Raw genomic sequence first — 20599 nt, 5'->3', positions numbered from 1 at the left:
CTGTAAGAAACCGCAAGGAGCAATAATGGCTGCATACAGTGGCATTGCCGCAGTCAGGCAGAATTGAGTTGATTGCATAATTTCCCGTGTCAGTCGAGATTTTTTAACCGATATGCTGTGTGACTACAGTTTATATTATGCACATGATTGCTATGCGCATATCCTCCCCTCTCTGCATTCATCTTAATAAATACTCTTATTGTGAGATGTCACCATGATGAGTCATGCAGCTTGGAAGCACGCCCTTTGGCCGAACTTGCCAATGCCGACCAAGATCCACCACCTACACGAGTCCCACCTGCCCCCCACATTTGGCCCATATCCCTCTTGATCCTGGAGAAAATTGATAGGTGATGCTTCGGGTCAGGGCCCTTCTTCAGGCTGTTTGTAGTAGGGAGACAACCCAGTGGTATGAACATTGAATTCTACACTTTTAGGTAACTTCCACAAACACCTTTTCTTTCCGCTCCTCTAAAAGTCTGGTAACCAGATCTACAATTCGCAACAATGCATCCCTCTTGGGCTCATACATGTCCCTATCCAGGAGTCAGCCTATCGGGGGACCTTCTTGCTGAGGTCACCTGTTGCCGGCTCCGATTTGTCCGGTTTTTATCTTCGCTTCCAGTTTTTTTTCTCCCCACTCTCCCTATGACAATCAGTCTGAAGGATCCTAACCCGAAACGTCACCTATCTATTTTCACCAGAAATGCTGCCTGACCCTCTGAGTTACTCTACCATTTTGTGCCTATCTTTGGTATAAACCAGCATCTGCAGTTCCTTTTTATTTACATTCACTCTAAACCCTTCCTATCCATGAACCTGGCCAAAAGTCTTTTAAATGTTGTTATCGTACCTACCTCAACTACTTCCTCCTCCCCCAATACCCTCTGTGTTGGCAAGTTGCCCCTCAGGTTCAGTTTAAATCTTTCTCCTCTCACCTTAAACCTTTGTCCCCTGGTTCTTTATCCCTGCTTAGGGTTAAAAAAATGTTCATTTACCCTACTTATTCCCTCATGATTGTATGCATCTCTGTAAGATCACACCACATTCTGCTGAGCTCCAAGGAATAAAGTCCTAGCCTATCCAACTTCTCTCCACAGCTCAGGCCCCCCCAAGTCCTGGCAACATCCTCGTAAAAGAGCAGAGCATTTACTCTGCTCTTTGAACAGAGTAACTGAGTAAATTGACTTTATTTATATAGTAGGGGTTTTTTTTTACCACGATTCATGCTTCCCATCCTATCTCCAACTCTTTTGTTGAATCAGCGCTGCCAAAAGATAATCTGAGAAAATGTAATCACTTGCTTTATGGGTTTGCTGATCCTGAATGCCGAATGTTCTTGGTGAGGCCAGCACTGAATGTTCAACACCCAACAGAAAGTAGGATCTCATTGATGTCATTAGACTCCAACCTTGGCATCAAAGGAAAGAACAAACCCTTTATTTAAACAACCTAGCCGGTAAACTATAATAAACTCATCAGACAATAAACTAATCTAATCTATTCATGGCTTTTAAGCATCTCAAAGTGCCTTACTGTCAGTGAAGTCCCTTTGAAGTGCAGTCACTGTTGCAATGTAAGAAACACAGCAGCCAATTTGTACATTACAAATTCCAGTAAAATTATTGAAAAGTACTTGGTAATCAAACATGTCGATGAGACAACTGTAATTTTAGCGCCAGGGTCCCCATCTTCAGGGACCTTCTCTTCCCAAGTTCTCAGAAATGAAAGAAGAGTGCAAAGATTTGATCTATCATATAAAAAGCATTATAACTGCATGGACTCTACATGGTAACTTTGCTTCCAAAAAATTACGAATATTGTGTACACAGCATTGTAAAATTTTAGAAGCTCAATGACACAGCTGCTTTTTGGAAGAGGAAGCTGAACATGTAAGCATTTGAGGGAGGGAGGAAAAGTATAAACTGAAGGGCGACATTTAAAAATAGCAATAAAAATAATATTGAGAAATTTGTAATATTCCATATCATCACCCAACAGGTCTTGCTTTCAGTCACCTCTGTTGTGTTTGAACTGCATCTTGAAAGGATTTTTTTGTTTTTCATTTTCTTCTCTTCCTATGTCCTCACATACCTTGTATTCCATTTTACCTGCTTTCTTTAGTTAGCAATGTATAATTTATGTAGTCCTCTTCAACCACCTAATTTATACCATTGTATGAGCTCAGATCATTGTCGCACTTCCACTTTCTGCAGTCAGTTCCTTTGCTCCTTGGAGACGTGGCCACATTGCAAGAGATTGGCGATGGGTAACAGTAGCCTGTCCATTTCGTCGTGCGTCATGTAAACAGGCCCTTCAGCCTGTGTCCAGTAAAGTACCTTCCTGAACTAACCCCACTGGTCTCTGTTTGACCCATATCCCTCCAAACTTTGCCCATCCATGTACCCGTTCGTAGACACAAAATGCTGGAGTAACTCAGTGGGGCAGCATCTCTGGAGAAAAATCCTATTCCTGCTGAGTTACTCCAGCATTACGTCTTCAGTGTAAACTAGCATCTGCCATTCCATCCTACACACGTACTTGTTCAAATGTCTTTAAAACAGTATAATTATTCCTGCCTCTATCACTTCCTCAAATATCTCGTTCCCTAAACCCACCACTCTGTGTGTGGAAAGATTGCCCCCCTAAATCTTTCCCCTCTTACCCTAAGCCTCCGCCCTCTAGTTTTAGACTCCGCTAACCTAGGAAAAAGACTGCGACCATCCACCTGATCTACGCCGCTCGTGATTTTACAAAATTATAATGTCACTCCTCGGCCTCCATCACCTCCACAGAAAACAGTCCCAACCTATCCAGTCCCTTCTTACAACATGGGCCTTGCAAGTCCCCAACATATTTATGAATCTTTACTGCAACCTTTAGCTTAATCACATCCTTCAAGTAGTTGTGGTCCAGGTCAAACAACTGAACCAAGCGCAGCACCAAATTTCAGGGTCTCGGTTTCACCACCAACTCCCGACGATAAGCAGGGAAAGAAACCAATGCAACAGTGAGAGGAGCATTAATTGCAAGAGGTGACAACAGGCATGTACGGCAGACCCTGGAGAAGCACCCTTCATTATTCCATAAGATGTGCTTGAATTTCACCCATCTTCACCTCCCGCAATGTATTATCACTGGAGCTCAAGAATATCAGCCAGGATGAGTTTGGCCCCCGGGTTCCATCCTGGCTCAGTTCTGGCAAAAGCAAACCTATGCTTACTATGCTTACATCGCTTACAATGATTGAGGAACCCATCACCTGTTTTAGGCACCTATGAATCATGCCACAATGAAATGAACGAGAACATTTTTGGGTCAACGTTTTTAAACTGCGCTTACTACAAGGCTTCATCTTGCAATAAGATAAAATGTAAAAACTTAAATAACATTCTAAGGACCAGAGAGAGTTGTGAATGCAGCCTAGTCCTTCACTCAAATTAGCTTCTCATTCACCCATTCCCCCACCCCCCTCCCCAATATTGATTTCTTCCCTGCTTTAAAAACTATACTCTCTTTGTAGCTGTAGCTTTATAGCTGTTCTGGGCACCAGTGGATGTACTCATGTATGACATGATTTGCCTTTGCAAAGCACTGTATATCAGTACAGTGAGGACAAAGGACCTGGTCTCGGTCAGGGTGGTCTGCAGCACGGGTTCCGCAGGGAACAGTGCTAGCGCCATTCTTGTTCACCCTGTACACTGTGGACTTCAGGCACAGCTCTGCAGACTCCTATCTACAGAAGTTCTCTGATGACTCTGCCATCGTCGGCCTCATCACGGGCGACGAGGACAGGGCGTACAGAGAACTGATCAAGGAATTTGTGGACTGGTGCCAGTGGAACTGCCTCCAGATCAACGCGGTGAAAACCAGGGAGATGGTGGTAGATTTCCGCAGGCGCAGCCATGTCCCCCCGACACTGGTGAACATCGAGAGGGTGGATTCATATAAGTACCTAGGTGTCTACCTCAACAATAAACTGGACTGGACTGAAAACACCAATGCGCTATACAGAAAGGGCCAGAGCAGACTTTATCTGCTAAGGAGACTCAGCTCCTTCGGAGTGCAGGGGGCACTCCTAAGGACCTTCTACAACACGGTGGTTGCATCGGCCATTTTCTATGGTCTGCTGGAGTAGCGGCATCTCAGCGGCGGAAGGGAAGAGACTCGACAAGCTGGTCAGGAAGGCCAGCTCTGTCCTGGGTTGCCCCCTCGACTCAGTGCAGGTGGTGGGAGAGAGGAGGATGATGGCAAAGCTAACATCGCTGCTGGACAATGACTCCCACCCCACGCAGGACACTGTCACTGCACTGAGCAGCTCCGTCACTGACAGACTCCTTCACCCCAAGTGCATGAAGGAGAGATATAGGAGGTCCTTCCTTCCCGCTGCTGTGAGACTTCACTACCAGCACTGCTTACAGCAGACGAGTCAACAATAACAGCTAAGAACACACAGAAAACTGATGCCAATTTATGTATCTTTTATTTATAATGAATGATCTCTTGCTATCCACTTTGCTGCTGTAACACTGTAAATTTCCCCGGTGTGGGACGAATAAAGGAATATATTACACATGGCAGTAGTAAACCTATATCAGTACAGCCCCTCATGCCTGTTCCGCATCCAATTTGCCTTGTGCCTCTCGTCCACTTTCGCTGTTGATCCCACCACTCAGCTCCTCATTCCTTCAGTGTCCCATCTGCATTTCTGGGCTATTGAATTTGATTCATTGGTCAAGATGGAGTTGATTTTGATGAACAAACATGTGCCCTGAAGAAGTCAGATTTCCTTGAGCTTGAGGCTGCCGCCTCTCCATGGATCCAGGAGAATCAGAATTGTTGCTCTTTTGTTTTTGATAACTGACAATACCTGAATGGAGCAATTTGTAAGACCACGAAAGAGACTATTGCAAGCCTAAAAGGTACAAAAAAACTCAAACGGAAGGCTTGAGCTTGCAACAGAACATAAGCAAGTTTTTTACACATAGAGTGGTGGCTGCCTGGAATGGTGGCACTCACCAATGGTGGTGGTGAAGGCAGATACGATAGTGGCATTAAACAGACTGTTAGATAGGCACAAGGATGTGCAGAGAATGAAGGGTTATGGATTATGTGCAGGCTGATTAGAGTTGGTCTTTGGCGTCATGTTCGGCACAGACATTGTGGGCCAAAGGGTCCGTTCCTGTGCTGTACCTTTTGTATGTTCTAGAAGGCAGCATTAATATGGATGTAGAAATCGGCATCCTTGGCTCTGGGTAGAATCATGCAGGATGTTGAAACCAAGATGTCCCGATTCTCGCTAAGAGCCGACGAGAGAGGTGGTATTATATTATAGAATGCATTCACAGCCTCAGCCGCTGTACTCTGACCCACTGTATTGACTTAAAAGACAAAACCATGTAGCTCATTGTGCCAGCTGTGAGATTCCTTTGCAATGCTTTTTCCAAGGTTATTTCTTTTTCTCCCAACCAGGTTCAGGAGGTGTGCATCCGTTAGTGGACCCACTAGCAGCTGGACCCCATTTGGCCCGTTTTCCTTACCCACCCGGTGCAATCCCGAACCCACTGTTGACCCAAGGTCCTCATGAACATGAAATGCTCAGGCATCACCCTGTCTTTGGTAAGAGAATTCAGACATTCCTCTCAAGTCATTACGTCACAATGTGTAATTGGTGTGAGGAGGAATTGCCATATTTTAATTTTGCAATGCTTTTTGAATGCAGGTAATGCTAAATTTTCCACTGTGTTTATTAGATATTTGTAATTTGTGTATATATAAATACAAAATTATGTGAATACAGGCAGCAGTTTGTCCAACTGCATTTGGTATGGCATATTTCACAACCTGCTGGAGATAAAAATAGAACTCTCTTGTCGATTGATGTTAAAAAAGACCAATAGTGCTGGAGTAACTCAATGGGCGGCACAGTGACACAGCTGGTAGAGCTTCTGCCTCACTGCGCTAAAGAGCCGGATTCAGCCCTGACCTCGGGTGCTGTCTGAGTGACGTTTGCCCCTTCTCCCTGTGAGCGCGTGGTTTCCTCCAGGTGCCCTGGTTTCCTCCCACATCCCAAAGACGTGCAGATATGTAGTTTAATTGACCACCGCAAATTGCCCCAAGTCTTGTCTTCTTTGGTCAGAGGATGGTGAATCTGTGCAATTCTTTACCGCAGAAGACTGTGGAGGCAAAGTCAGTGGATATATTTAAGAGAGATGTGCAGAGAAAGATAGATTCGTGATTAACATGGGTATCAGAGGTTGTGGGAAGAAGGCAGGAGAATGGGGTTAGGAGGGAGAGATAGATCTGCCATGATTGAATGGCAGAGTCGACTTGATGGGCCGAATGGCCTAATTCTGCTCCTATCACATGACCTTGTGACCTATAGGTGAGCGGATAAGAAAGTGCGATCATTTTGAAGTAGAGTGAACGGGTCATCGATGTTCGGTGTGGACTTGTTGGGCCTTAAGGCCTATTTCCATGCTGTATCTCTAAACCAACCCAGATTTAGCAGGTCAGGCAACATGAACAGATGACATTTCGGGTCGGGGCCCTTCTTCAGATTTTACGTCCTGAAACATTCATGTCATCTATTCACGTTCTTCAGAGATGTTGCCTGACCCGCTGAGATACTCCAGCACTCTGTGTGTCTTCTTTATTTTTGTTAACCTGCTTCTTCCGTTCCGTGTTTCCACCTCGTCCATTGGCTTGTTGTTTTCAGGTGGACCTTACAGAGACCTGCCCGGTGCTATTCCAGCCCCAATGTCAGCTGCACACCAACTCCAGGCGATGCATGCCCAGTCGGCAGAACTGCAGAGACTAGCCATGGAGCAACAGTGGCTTCACGGCCACCATCACATGCACGGAGGCCCCCTTCCCGGACAAGAAGACTATTACAGGTAGGAGCTTCTGTCCAGCTGCAAGCACTTCCTTTTGGAGTAGGTGCCCCCCACGCTCAAATTCATCAACCTCAAGATTATTTTGTCCTTTGACAAAGAGAGTCATACAGCGTGGAAACAGGCCCTTCGGCCCAAGTTGCCCACACTGACCAACGTTTCCCATCTGCACTACTCCCACCCATCTGCGTTTGGCCCATATCCTTCTAAACCTGTCCTTAGCTGTCCCACATCCATATAAACCTGCACATTATCTTTTGAATGTCACACAATAAGACTGTAAGACCTTAAGACATAGCAGCAGAATTCGGCCAATCAGCACATCGAGTCCTTTCCACCCATCAATCATGGCTGATCTATTTTTCCCTCTCAACATTCTCCTGCCTTTTCCTAGTAACCTTTGATGCCCAGACTAATCAAGAATATTGAGCAGTCTGTTCTCAGCAGTTAGATGGAACAGCAAAACACACACGAATGTAACCGGCATTGCTAATTTATATCCATATTGTCTCCGCTTTGAATAGACTCTTGCATCCACTGCTCCCTGGCTAAATATATTTCTCCCCTTCTAAATGTTGAACACCTTACCTTATTTCAGTGTACGCTGATTCCAGATTCTGTAACCAGAGAAAGTTACACCCACACCCTGTAAATCCCTTTCATTACTTCACACTTCAGTAAATATAGGCCAGCCTGCCTTGATCTCTCCTGACATGAAAAACCCCAAATCCCAGGAGATAACCTTGTGAATTACACACACTATCTCCAGAGCAAATGTGAACGTTATAAAAGACACGGTGAATGTGTCTTTTTTCACTCTGGGAAAACTGTAAACCCCCACACTCTCCATTCACAATGCACCCCTTCTTTACAGAGTAACGTCTTTCATTTTTTCCCTGAGAGTTTCTTGTTTTGGTTCTGTGTTGAAGGTGGCTGGAGTGCCCGATGTTCTTGCCACCATTACTTTTGGCTTGGGTTTTCCCGGAATTGTGGCACATCCAGAGGAAGTTTCATCTGTTGGGGAGCATGTAAAATGATCTTGAAAAATAAACAAAGGGGGACATTTTTCACGGGAGAGGCGAATAAACATGTGTCAATACATCAAAAAAACATCACCCCTCTGCTTTTTTCCCCTGAACATTTATCAGAAATTCTCATATTGCCTCATTAAGAACCTCTACATTTGGAAGCAGCATTATTTTTGCATTTGCAATCATTCTGTTACAAAGTAGAACACCGTCATTGTCAAAAGCCATGAACCAATTTCAAATAATAATTCTTGAAAATGCAATCAATACCTACCCTGTAAATATGAGACATTACTTCCTTAATGTGTCTCCCCTGTAAATAGGTTAGATTAAATTTCTCTCTTAAACTCTCTCTTAAAATATCAGGTTTAGCGGAAATAGACACAAAATGTTGGATTAATTCAGCAGGACAGGCAGGCCTCCTTCTGAAGAAGGGCCTCGACCCATTCCTTCTATCCGGAGATTCTGCCTGACCCGCTGGTGTCTGTCTTCGGTGTAAACCAGCATCTGCAGTTCCTTCCTACACATCAGCTTTAGCTATCCCTCTTCTTAAACTTAATCTCTTTTTGGTCATCTTAGTTAATTATTTACTGTGACCAAGGCCCGACAGAAAAAGCACTGGAGCTCCCCCCTTCATTAGACATAATTCATAATAAATGTGGAAATTCCACACCATCCATGTCTCTAAACCATGTCACCTCAGTGTTTATGGGTCTCTTATGTGACCCTGGCACTTTTTACAGCAGACATTCACTGTAAAAATTCAAAGTAAACAATGTAATATATTAATGTTGAGCTTGAAGTGCAAACCTATCACAGATTCATAGTTAGGAAATATTATGCCTTTGTGTATTTGGACACCACTCTTACTTTTTACATCATTCATTAACTCAGCAGTAACTTCAAAATAGTCTAAGAAAAACCGACATTTGAACCCATGTGTGTGCTACCTTTGGCCTAAATGCTAAAATGTGACTTGAGGGTCAAAGGGCGATGCAGCACAGACACTGGCCCTTCAGTCCACCGAGTCAACACTGACCAAAAAACATCCACTTACACTAATCCTTCCTTAATCCCATTTCATTCTCGCCACACCCTCGCCAACTCCCCCAAGATCCCAATACTCACCCACGCACGAGGGGCAGTGTTCAGCGGCCCTTTGACCTACCAACCCACATGTGGGTTGAGTTGTGGGGGGAAACTGGAGAGGACAGAGACAGGGTGAACATTCAGACTCCATGCAGACATGCACCCGAGCTCAGACTTGAATCCAGGTCAGTGGCACCTGAAGTGCCACCTTCAGGATTTGAAAATCACCAACAACAGAAGAAAAGTTAAAGTTGATACAGATTTTCTTTTCTTTAGACTCTGGGTCCCTATCAATATTAGGCAAGGTGGAAACCCTAGCTGTGTGAACTCATTAGATTGCAACAAAACTTGTAAGTGACTAACTTCAATCAGATATTGGACCTGTTTCAAAAAATTAGCATGGTGTAAACTTCCCATTGGTGTTTGTTACAATTTTGAATGTGGCCTCCGTAGGTTCTGCTCAAAATGCAGCATGCCGAAAAAAACAAACCTAGTCCTGTCCTGCAACACCTCAAACGGTAAATCTATAAATGGTGCATAAGCACCAGAACAGCACAACCATATTTTGCTGAAACATGTTTGTGCTACGTTAACTTTTTGAAGCTAAGGACCTTGTTAATCTACACACCAATGTTTGCATGTCTGTGTTGACCTTCCTTCTGGGTACTATTTTTGCCATCATCGATGCTCAGTCATTCCTATCACTGGAAATGTGGGCCGCTCGCTCTTCACTGACCGCCAAACAGCTGAGGGCATTCTTATTTTTGGGTTCACAAATCAGCGGGACATTTGGAGAGCAGCAGATGGCGGAGCAGAGGAATCTTTTTTGCGATAATTCAGGGGGAGAGTTTAAAGAAAGCAGCCCATTGCAAAGCAGAAAATACTTTTTTTTCAAAAATCAGAGGCCGGACAGTTAAGTGATAGTCGTTGAGAGACACGGGAAAGGAATTGCAAGTGTAGTGGAGCAGCCCTGTTGGGAGAGAGGCTATGTTGAGGTGAAGTGCTGAGTTAAAGGGAAGAGCAGAGGCTTTGAGTTAAGAGGCTTCGGCGAGGAGACTGGACAGAAGGTGATGGCAGGTTATAGTATGGTCTGTTTTTGTGTGCTATGCTTCCTTGGTCTTTTGCAGTAATGATGGCAGATGGGATTGTGGAATTCTCCTCCTGCAGGATGTTGAAAGTCAGGGGGCCAGAGTTACAGGTCAGCAATTGGAAGGAGTGAAGAGAGGAAAGAGATTAGGACCAGTAAGTTTCAAAAGCGGGCAGCCACGGAGAGGTGAAGGACAATGGTGAAGCTGAAGTGTGTTTATTTGGCCTCCACAGCCTTTTTATTTCAATGCAAAAATATTGTGGGGAAAGCAGGTGAACTTAGAGCCTGGGTTGGTGGTTGACACTGTGTTGTTGCCATTGCGGGAATGTGGTTGTGAGAGGGACATGGTAGGCAGCGAAACATCCCAGGGTTTTGATGTTTCAGACAGGAGGTAAAAGAGGTGGAGGAGTTGCCGTACAGATCAAGGAAACTGTCATGGCGACACTCAGAACAGACGTACTGCAGGGTTTGTCCACTGAGGCGACATGGGTAGAACTCAAAAATAAGAAAGGTGCAAGCACTCTAATGGGAATCCATGATAAGTCCCCCCCATAGAAAGCAGATAGAAGGTCCAGGAACTAAACTGTAGGCGAGCAAATTCAGAATTAAAGGATGTTCTTTTAGGAAGATGAGGAGGAATGTCTTTAGACAGAGGGTTGTGAATCTGTGGAATTCTTTGCCACAGAAGGCTGTGGAGGCCGTCAGTGGATATATTTTAAAGGCATAGATAGATAGATTCTTGATTAGTACAGGTGTCAGAGGTTAAGGGGAGAAGCCAGGAATGGGAGAGTCTAGGACGTGGGGTCATAGCCTCAGAATTAAAAGATTATTGATTAGCACAGGTATTATGTGGAGAAGGCAGGAGAATGGGGTTAGAAAGGAGAGATAGATCAGCCATGATTGAATGGCAGAGTAGACTTGATGGGCCGAATGGCCTAATTCTACTCCTATCACTTATGACCTTATGAGCAAAGAGGTTCTGCTGACCGTTTGCATTGATCTAAGGTGGAGGTAATTAAGAAGGATTTGCATCCTAAAGCATTGTAAGACAAAGGTTTTGATGCTTGGGTCAAATTCCACCTAAGCCCCCGTAATGATGCCTTGACTTTGGAAGGAGTCAGGTGAAGTGCACATTGAATGATATGTGGGCCTGGAAGCAAATAGGAACGTCGGTGACCTTCAGTTGCATAAATGTGTTTTGTGCTTTGTATTTCACGGTTCAGGTGATTAAGGGTGATGTCAGGGAGCTGTTTAAAACTACAAAGATTTGATGGTATACAAAGGAATCGCAGAAGATCGCTGCATAGAACGAGGCCATTCAGCTCATTGTGGCCATGCTAGGCAAAGGAAATCCCAAGCAGGCAAATATTGTCTCTTGGGCATTTACAATTGTGATGAGAGAGCAACCTTGCCTCACAAAGGCAATGGAAATCTGAAACTGTCTCGCAGTAAGGCTGTGCAACCAGGATCTATTGAAATTTCACAATTGTGAATGTAGATATTCTCACCTCATAAAGTCATACAACATGAATACAGGCCCTTCAGCCCATCTTGCCTATGCCAACCAAGATGCCTCTCCATTAGTCCGACCTGCCTGTGTTTGGCCCATATCCTTCTAAATCTCTCCTAACCATGTACCTGTCCAATGTCTTTTAAACGTTGTGATAGTACCTCCTCCCTCAACTGCCTCCTCTGGCAGCTTGTTCCATATACCCACCACCCTCTGAATGGAAAAATTGCCCTGCAGGTTTCTATTAAATATTTCCCCTCTCACCTTAAGCCTGTGTCCTCTGGTTTTTGATTACCCGGCTCTGGGTAAAAGGCTCTGTGCATCTACCCTATCTATTCGGTGAGGAAATCAAGGCAGGACAGTGGCTAGACTGATTTCTGCTTTTTACTGCGAGCATCCTGTAAAAGCAAAGGAAAAGATCCCTCCTCACGTTTTATCTGAATTCAGGGAAAGGGTAGAATTCTACCCCTTGGACGTAGTATTCCAGTTTCCACTGTTCTGGGTGGAAATGGCTCGTGTGTGATGTGTTCCAGCATTGTCACGTTCAGAGACTGCATCACAGTGTCCAGCCGTTGTGTTTTTGAAGAAAACTGCTTGATTGACTAATCTGTTAAAAAGTGCCTTCAGTTCAACATGGCCCGGCAGGGATAGTGTTAATCTGGAACTTCATGAAGCAATATAGGCAGCATGTCAGGGCAATAGCACTGCAGTTAGTATGTTCTGAACCAAGTGGAGGTATCTCTGCTTTAATTTTATTTGTTTTGAAGCGCAGGTAAGTGAGCAAACCTTGTATTTCAGATTAGCCGAGTGCATCTTGAATGTGTTTTTAAAGAACATCCAAAAGTGATTATTTTCAAAACCACACTTGTCTCTCTTGCAGTCGACTGAAAAAAGAAAGTGACAAGCCTCTTTAAGCGCTGAATCTTGTGGAGGCTCGCTCATGAGGCCAAGGATTACTCAACCAGTACTTTGGAAGAACCTCTGACATCCTGCAAGAACAAAACAATACGGAGACTATATCAAAACGCATTTCCCACCCCCACCTCCCCCCAAAAAAAGGATTGTATGATTTTATTTTATGATATTCCTTTCTGGAGGGCAAATCACTCGATGCTGGCTGTGGATCTTTGCACGACATTGTGTTCTGTAATGTGATAGTGGGAAATGTACCTTGAGCAGTGTTTCCGGCTGTTCTTGTATTGGTACCAGACCAGGTTTCAATTGGTCACTGCACAATGCATCCTAACGAAAGAAAAAAACGATTAAACAAAGTTCTAGTAGAAGTACTATAATACATTTTATGATTCCTTAAATAATATGTAGGATATCTTTAAAGAGAAAAAAAATCTGTGGCATGGCTTCTGAATTTGTAAATAAAGAAAATGAACCGTGTACGTAAAGGATTAGTTGTGGATTTCTAATTGGAAAGCTAAGTGTTTTGAACAGTTCCGCTCCCTTTGATTAAAGGAGAGAAAGTAGCTGTGTGGTAACGTTTGCTCTGAAATGGAGTGGGGTTTTTGTTTTTGTTTCAACTGTGTCTGGAGACAGTGGCAAAGGTTGCAGGGATAGTGGTCCAGACAAACATTGACATAGATTTCAAATATAACAGCAAAAGGCACTACAACTAGTATGTTGCCATCACCGAGTTTGGACATCCCACGCCCACCGTGCCGGTCAACAGTGCAGACTGTTACTAGCCTGATCGCTTTCCAACAGCAGAAATATTGTAAGCTTTCCATTCTAATCATTAAAAAAAAAAACATTTTCAGTATCTGAAATATTTAAGAGATGGTTGTATCTTTTAACTCCATTTTATAGTTATAATTCAATGATTTAATATTTTAAAAGAATAAACTAATTATAAGGAACAAATAAGCTACTTTTATATTTGATGCATTTAATTTCCATCATCTTTGTTCTTGTTAAATATTAGTAATTGCATATACCTGTGACATCATTACCGATTTTTTCAGTTTTGCTTGCCAACTTATTTTGTTGTATGAGGGCGATATCTTGTCATTTAGGTATCCGAATCATGGCTACTGAAGTGTCTCAAAATGGATTGTAAAGTTTGGGGAAACTGATAAAGGACCAAAAATATAAGCTAAAGGATTATTATTACGAGCCCTTCTTTTGACCGTGGATCACTGAGGAGCATTTGTGAAACTCAGTGCCCCTCAGCTGTGGTTGTAAATTGTACGCGTCTGTGCATTTCTCTCGTAATGGCAAAGAAGAATCAATCTTCTGCATTAAACAAGGAGTTGGAATAAAGGCATGTGCTTGTGATTACTGAAGCCTGATGGAAAATATCCTTTTATTTCTGGGATAAATGTTCTAAAGTTAAAAGATAATAGCCAGTCAAAAACATTCAGTTTTGAGGTTCATTTTATAATAAACATTGTTGTAGCTGTTTTGATTTTGGGGCTGTTAATTACCTTGTGGAAATTTATACCCATTTTTGCTTAAAAGTAGCAGAAAATTGTCATAGTTAACCAATGTGCACCAGTGTCTGGTGTCAGTGGTTTAGGTATCTGAGATGCCAGCAGTTATTTCGATAAAGTAACATTAATTTTAGAGCAGGGTGCTGCTTATTTTGCTTTTGTCAATCATGTCTGTATCTTTTTTTTTTTTTTTAAACTGAAAATATCATTCTTAAAAGTTATTGGCGATTTTGTGCTTTACATTTTATTGATGAAGCTATTACATAGTGTCAGAAGCTGAACGCAGATTCTGGCTTTGACTGTCTGCACTGGGTGACTGGTTTCCTGATAGTGCGTATCTATCTGTCTTTTCCCCTTGATTTTATCAAGGACTGTATATTTGCCATTGTAGACTGTTATGTGGTGTTCACTGTCATAGGACTGTGTTTAAAAGGAAGAACTAACTACATGATGTAATGACAGCCCCGATAGTGACACAAAGTTTCAGGTTTTTTTATTTTGCTTTTGTGTTTTCAAAAGTATAATGTTTAATGTTGTCAATGGTCCAGCTTCTTATTTCACTGCAGCATTAGCAGAATGTAAATTCTGATGCTAAATTTATATATATCTTGAAGCTTAATGTATATAATAGTAGTTTGCCATGGGATAACACAATGTAAACAAACTGTAGAAGCAACGATTGTGAGTTCTGTGTTTTCTCCATTTGAGTATTTTGTAATTTTTGAAATATTTGTGACTTAAATAAACCAACAGAGCTGCAATAATCTTGTTTCTCTTTGACTGCACAGCAGGAGAAAAGATGTGCCAGCTGGCTCTCATTATTCTGCTGGTTGGTGCATTGTGGTGTTGATAATCGAGGCTCATTGGCTTCAAAAAAACTTTTATGATCAATTCTGTAACAGTGTCATTCCAAGTATCCTTTTCAGGATGATTATCTGTGAGAATTGAATGGCCTTACCTTCCATTGATCTGACTTGGATGGGTTTAAGCAGACAATATTCACGTACATGTTCACAGCGTACAATATTCACCGAAGGCCCTAGATTCTGCTGTGGACATTAAATTATAGCCTCAACTTTACTACATGTTGATGCACTGACATTCCTGTTGTTTTTGATGATTGGATCCCCAGATTATCTGATGGAATTGTGGCAGGTGGATCTCAGCATGTTTAGACTAGGATACAGCGCGGAAACAGGCCCTTCGGCCCACTGAGTCCGCGCTGATCAGCATTTGCCCCGTACACTAGCACTCTCCCACACACTAGGGACAATATACAATTTTTTACTCAAGCCAATTAACCTGCTAACATGTACATCTTTGGAGTGTGGAAGGAGTGAGGGCGTGCAGCGTAGGTTCACTAGGATAATTCCCGGAATGGCGGGACTGTCGTATGTTGAAAGGCTGGAGCAATTAGGCTTGTATACACTGGAATTTAGAAGGATGAGGGGGGATCTTATTGAAACATATAAGATAATTAGGGGATTGGACACATTAGAGGCAGGAGTCCAGAACAAGGGGCCACAGTTTAAGAATAAGGGGTAGGCCATTTAGAACGGAGATGAGGAAGAACTTTTTCAGTCAGAGAGTGGTGAAGGTGTGGAATTCTCTGCCTCAGAAGGCAGTGGAGGCCAGTTCGTTGGATGCTTTCAAGAGAGAGCTGGATAGAGCTCTTAAGGATAGCGGAGTGAGGGGGTATGGGGAGAAGGCAGGAACGGGGTACTGATTGAGAGTGATCAGCCATGATCGCATTGAATGGCGGTGCTGGCTCGAAGGGCTGAATGGCCTACTCCTGCACCTATTGTCTATTGAACCCTGAGCACCTGGAGAAAGCCCTCGCGGTCACAGTGAGGATGTACAAACTCTGTATAGACAGTACTAGTAGTCGGGATTGAACCCGGGTCTCTGGCACTGTAAGGCAGCAACTCTACCGCTGCACCACCGTGCCACCCTCATCTTTTCAGGATAATTATCTGTGAGAATTGAATTGCGTTACCTTCCCTTGATCCGACTTGGACGGGCTTCGGCAAAAACTTCACTTACTTTCTCCAGTGGACGCTAGTTTCTGCTGTGGACCTTAAATTGTAGCCATTACACTTTAATGCACTGACATTCCTGATGTTTTTGATGATTGGATTCCCTGATTATCTGTTAGAATTGTGGCAGATGGGTGTTGGATGTTAATCTGACAAAAATGGAACTTTGTGTCATTGCATCCATGATGCACCTGGACAGCGCGGGAAGAAGCCCTTTGGCTCGCCTGGTCTGTGCCGATCATCAACCACCTGGCTTCATAGATCCTACATTGATCCCACTTTATATTCATCCCACATTCCCGTCAACTTCCCGCCCCATCCAGATTCTACTGCTGACCCACAATCTAGGACCAATGTTACACTGGCTATTTAACCTCGTGGCTGCATGTCTGAGAGATGTGGGAGGAAACTGGAGGAAAAGCAACAAACTCCACGCAGACAGCATCAGAGATCAGGACTGGGCTGTGTGCCAGCAACTCTGCTATCCACTCCACTGCGCCAACAATTTTGTTGAGAACTTCACAGCATCTTCACAGTCACAGCCGCCAAGCACAAGGGGATATGGTTCACCGATAGCTTGGTCGAAAGAGATGAGGAGTGGGAAAGTTTGAGGATGAATTCCAGAACTGAGAGACTGGGTGGGGGGGGGGGGGGGGGGGGGGGGTAGCTGAGAAGTCAGGGTTGGAGAATCATAGAGTTCTCAGAAGGTTATTAGGATTTAAACATTGTGCTAATGGAGAAGGGTGATGGACAATTTGAAAGCACAGATAGAATTTGAAAATCAATCTATTGCTGTCGTGAAAATCAGTGTGATGGTGAATGATGGAAGTCAAACAGGAGAAAAACCGAGCATCAGTCTGTTGGTAACCAAAGAATGGATGAGATTCTCAACAGCAGATTGACTGGAATAGAGATGGACATGACTGTCTCTGTAATGGAGGGGTAGGTCAACTGGGATGAAGAAACAGGTGCTGGTTCACAAAAGTAGAGACAGAGTGCTGGGGTAGCTCAGCTGGTCAGGCAGCATCTCAGGAGAACATGGATAGGTGACTAAAGAAGGGTCCCAACCCGAAACATCGCCCATCCATGATCTCCTAAGATGCTGCCTGACCTGCTGAGGTACTCCAGCACTCTCGCATCTTTGCTGGTCAAACGGGATGTTGAGAATGCAAACAATCTTTTTCAGTTTGAGATTGGTTAATGAGGAAAATGGACTCATTGGCCTGGAAATAGTGTTTGCAGAAGCCATGAGCAGTTTAAATTGGCATCATGGTTGCTCTGCTGCACTGTTATTAGTTCTGCGGCTACCTGAAATTTGGAATTAGTTACAAATTTCAGAAAAGCACAATGGCAATATTAGAAGGTAGACACAAAATGCTGGAGTAACTCAGCGGGTCAGGCAGCATCTCTGGAGAGAAGGTATGGGTGATGTTTCGGGTCGAGACCCTTCAGTCTGAAGAAGGGTCTCGACCCGAAAAGTCACCCATTCCTTCTCTCCAGAGATGCTGCCTGACCTGCTGAGTTACTCCAGCATTTTGTGTCTACCTTCGATTTAAACCAGCATCTGCTGTTTTCTTTCATACACTCCATGGCAATATTAGAAGTGGGGGGGGAATTGAAAATCAGATGAGGCAGGGCTGGGCGGCATCACTGAATAACTGGAACGTGCCATGTTTTCGCAGAACTCTATCTAGATCTGAAATATGAGGGGCTTCAAAAATAGATCCTGGAGCAACCAGTGAAGAGAAACAGGAATTTCTCTTGATTTGTATCGGCAGAAGTGAGGGCAACTGGGCTATGGGTGAGAGGCAGGTGATGGGGGTCAGGTATTAAACTCTGCGAGAGGATTCAAGGAGGATCGAAGATGTGCTTGTAGATTAGATTAGAGTTAGTGCTTTTGGGAGGTATTAATCTGAAGATCCACTCCAACGCCCAGAAAAAGCAATAATCCCGGACTGGCAACAGAATTATTCATACAGTCAATATTTTAAGTAATGTGCTAATTTAACACAAGTTCAACAGTTTGGGTACAGATTTTCTTTAATCGGAGTCAGAGCAGCAACGAGAGATCTCAAGAGGCAGCCGTTGGATTGAGTGATCAAAATTGGCTAATTGAACACCCATAAAAAAGAAAGCAAGATGTAGCGGAGGGTCCTTTTGGGAGAGGTGCTGAGGGTAAGCAGGAGGCTGAGCAGAGGGAGACAGGAGGTAACAGTACAGTCTGCTGTTTCTTGTGTGTAATTCTTGTGCCTCTTTTTTTAGTTCAGAGATACAGCACGGAAACGGGCCCTGTGGCCCACCAAGTCTGCACCGACCAGCGATCACCGCACACTAACACTATCCTACACACACCAGGGACAATTTTTCACTTATAACAAGCCAATTAACCTACAAACCTGTACGTCTTTGGAGTGCGGGAGGAAACCGAAGATCTCTGAGAAAACGCACGCAAGTGATGTATAAAAGGCGATCATGGGAGATTTCAATAATCAGGAAAATCAGGTTGGTACAGTGCCTCCGAGATGGATTCTTAGAGCAGCTTGTACTACTGGAGCCCACCAGGGAAAAGGCAATTCTAGATTTAATGTTATGTAATGAACCGGATTTGATAAGGGAACTCAAGGTAAAAGAACCATTAGGAGGTAGCGACCACAACATGATAAGTTTTAATCGACAATTTGAGAGGGAGAAGGCGAAATTGAATGTGTCAGTATTGCAGTTGAACAAAGGGGACGACAGGCATGAGGGAGGAGCTGGCCAAAGTTGACTGGAAAAGGACCCTATCAGGGGTGACGGTAGAACAGCAATGGCAGGAATTTCGGGGAATAATCCGAAAGATGCAGGATATTTTCATTCCAAAGAGGAAGAAAGATTCGAGGGGGAGAAGGAGGCGACCGTGGCAGACAAGGGAGGTCAAGGACAGTATAAAACTAAAAGAGAAGGCGTATAGCAACAAAGATTAGTGGAAAGCCAGAGGATTGGGAAGCTTTTAAGGATCAACAGAAGGTAACTAAAAAGGCAACAAAAGAAAAGATGAAATATGAAGGTAAGCTGGTCAATATATAAAAGAGGATAGCAAGAGTTTCTTCAGTTATATAAAGAGTAAGAAAGAGGCAAGAGAGGAAATTGGACCACTGGAGAATGATGATGGAGAAGTGATAATGGGGAATAGAGAAATGGCAGAGGAGTTGAATAACTTTTACATCAGTCTTCACAGTGGAAGACACCAGCAACGTGCCTGAAATTCAAGAGAGTCAGGGGGTGGAAGTTAGTGGAGTGGCTATTACTAGGGAGAAGAGCTGAAAGGGCTGAAGGTGGATATGTCTGGACCAGATGGACTGCACCCATGGGTTCTGAAAGAGGTGGCTTTGGAGATTGGGGAGGCATTGATAGTGATATTTCAAAAATCACTATAGACAGGAGAGGTCCCAGATGATTGGGAAATTGCCAATATTACCCCACTGTACAAGAAGGGAGCAAAGCAGAATAGGCCGGTTAGTCTGACTTCGGTGGTTGGTAAGATTTTAGAGTTTATTATAAAGGATGAGGTTACAGAGTACTTAGACGTTCACGATAAAATAGGCCAAAGTCAGCATGGCTTTGTGAAATGGAGGTCTTGCTTGACAAATTTGCTGGAATTCTTTGAAGAAGTAAATAGCAGGACAGACAAAGGAGAGTCAGTAGATGTTGTTTACTTAGATTTTCAGAAAGCCTTTGATAAGGTGCCACACGTGAGGCTGCTAAGGAAAATGAGTGCCCACGGTATCAGAGGGCCGATACTGGCATGGACAGCAGGTCGGCTGGATGGCAGAAGACAACGAGTGGCAATAAAGGGAGCTTGTTCTGGTTGGCTGCCAGTGACCAGTGGAGTTCTTCACGTTGTATATTATGATTTGAACGAGGGGATTGAAGGCTTTTGTGGCCAGGTTTGCGGATGATATGAAAATAGGTGGAAGGGCAGGTAGTGAGGAAAAACCAGGGACTCTGCAGAAGGACTTGGGACAGGTTGGGAGAGTGGGCAGAGAAGTGGCAGATGGAATGCAGTGTAGTAAAGTGTGGAGTCATGCATATTGATAGTAGTAATAAATCGGGAGAGAATCCAGAAATCAGAGGTGCAAAGGTACTTGGGAGTGCTGGTGCCGAATTCCCAATAAGTTAATCTGCAAGTTGAATCGGTAGTAAAGAAAGCAAACTCAATGCTAGCATTTATTTCAAGAGGGCTTGTGTACAAAAACAGATGTAATGCTGAGGCTCTATAAGGTGCAGCTGTGTAAATGGATCATCAAAACTGGGATCAGTTGATGGGAATACAGGGATAAACACATGGTATTAATGTAAATGGTGCTTGATGGATGGCAGGGACCCAGTGGGCCGAAGGGCCTATTTCAAGTTGTTTGACTCCATGACTACAACTGTTAGATCAGGATATAGGGGTTAATCCATGTTGAGTGAGATCTGGGTCAGAGGGTCTGTGTGATTTATCCTGTTCCAATGTTGCCAACCGACAGAATTAAT

At 43.7% G+C, this 20599-nt stretch overlaps 1 protein-coding gene across 2 annotated transcripts; it reads left to right on the top strand.

Moving 5' to 3' along the window:
- The first annotated feature begins 5449 nt into the window (after positions 1–5449).
- On the top strand, positions 5450–14812 carry LOC144591793 (arginine-glutamic acid dipeptide repeats protein-like). 2 transcript variants are annotated; one of them, XM_078395812.1, is made up of 4 exons: positions 5452–5619; positions 6719–6896; positions 9287–9360; positions 12488–14812. In XM_078395812.1, the coding sequence occupies exons 1-4, from the start codon at positions 5595–5597 to the stop codon at positions 12493–12495; spliced, it is 285 nt and encodes a 94-aa protein (XP_078251938.1). In that variant the 5' UTR covers positions 5452–5594; the 3' UTR covers positions 12496–14812. The 2 variants fall into 2 exon arrangements, with proteins under 2 accessions (XP_078251939.1, XP_078251938.1); XM_078395813.1 differs by lacking the exon at positions 9287–9360 and having other exon boundaries at positions 5450–5619.
- The last annotated feature ends 5787 nt before the right edge of the window (positions 14813–20599 follow it).

Source organism: Rhinoraja longicauda, unplaced genomic scaffold (assembly GCF_053455715.1).
Source record: "Rhinoraja longicauda isolate Sanriku21f unplaced genomic scaffold, sRhiLon1.1 Scf001927, whole genome shotgun sequence".
NCBI lineage: Eukaryota > Metazoa > Chordata > Chondrichthyes > Rajiformes > Arhynchobatidae > Rhinoraja > Rhinoraja longicauda.
Note: the sequence above shows the minus strand (reverse complement) of the source record. Positions and strands in the feature narration are given on the sequence as shown.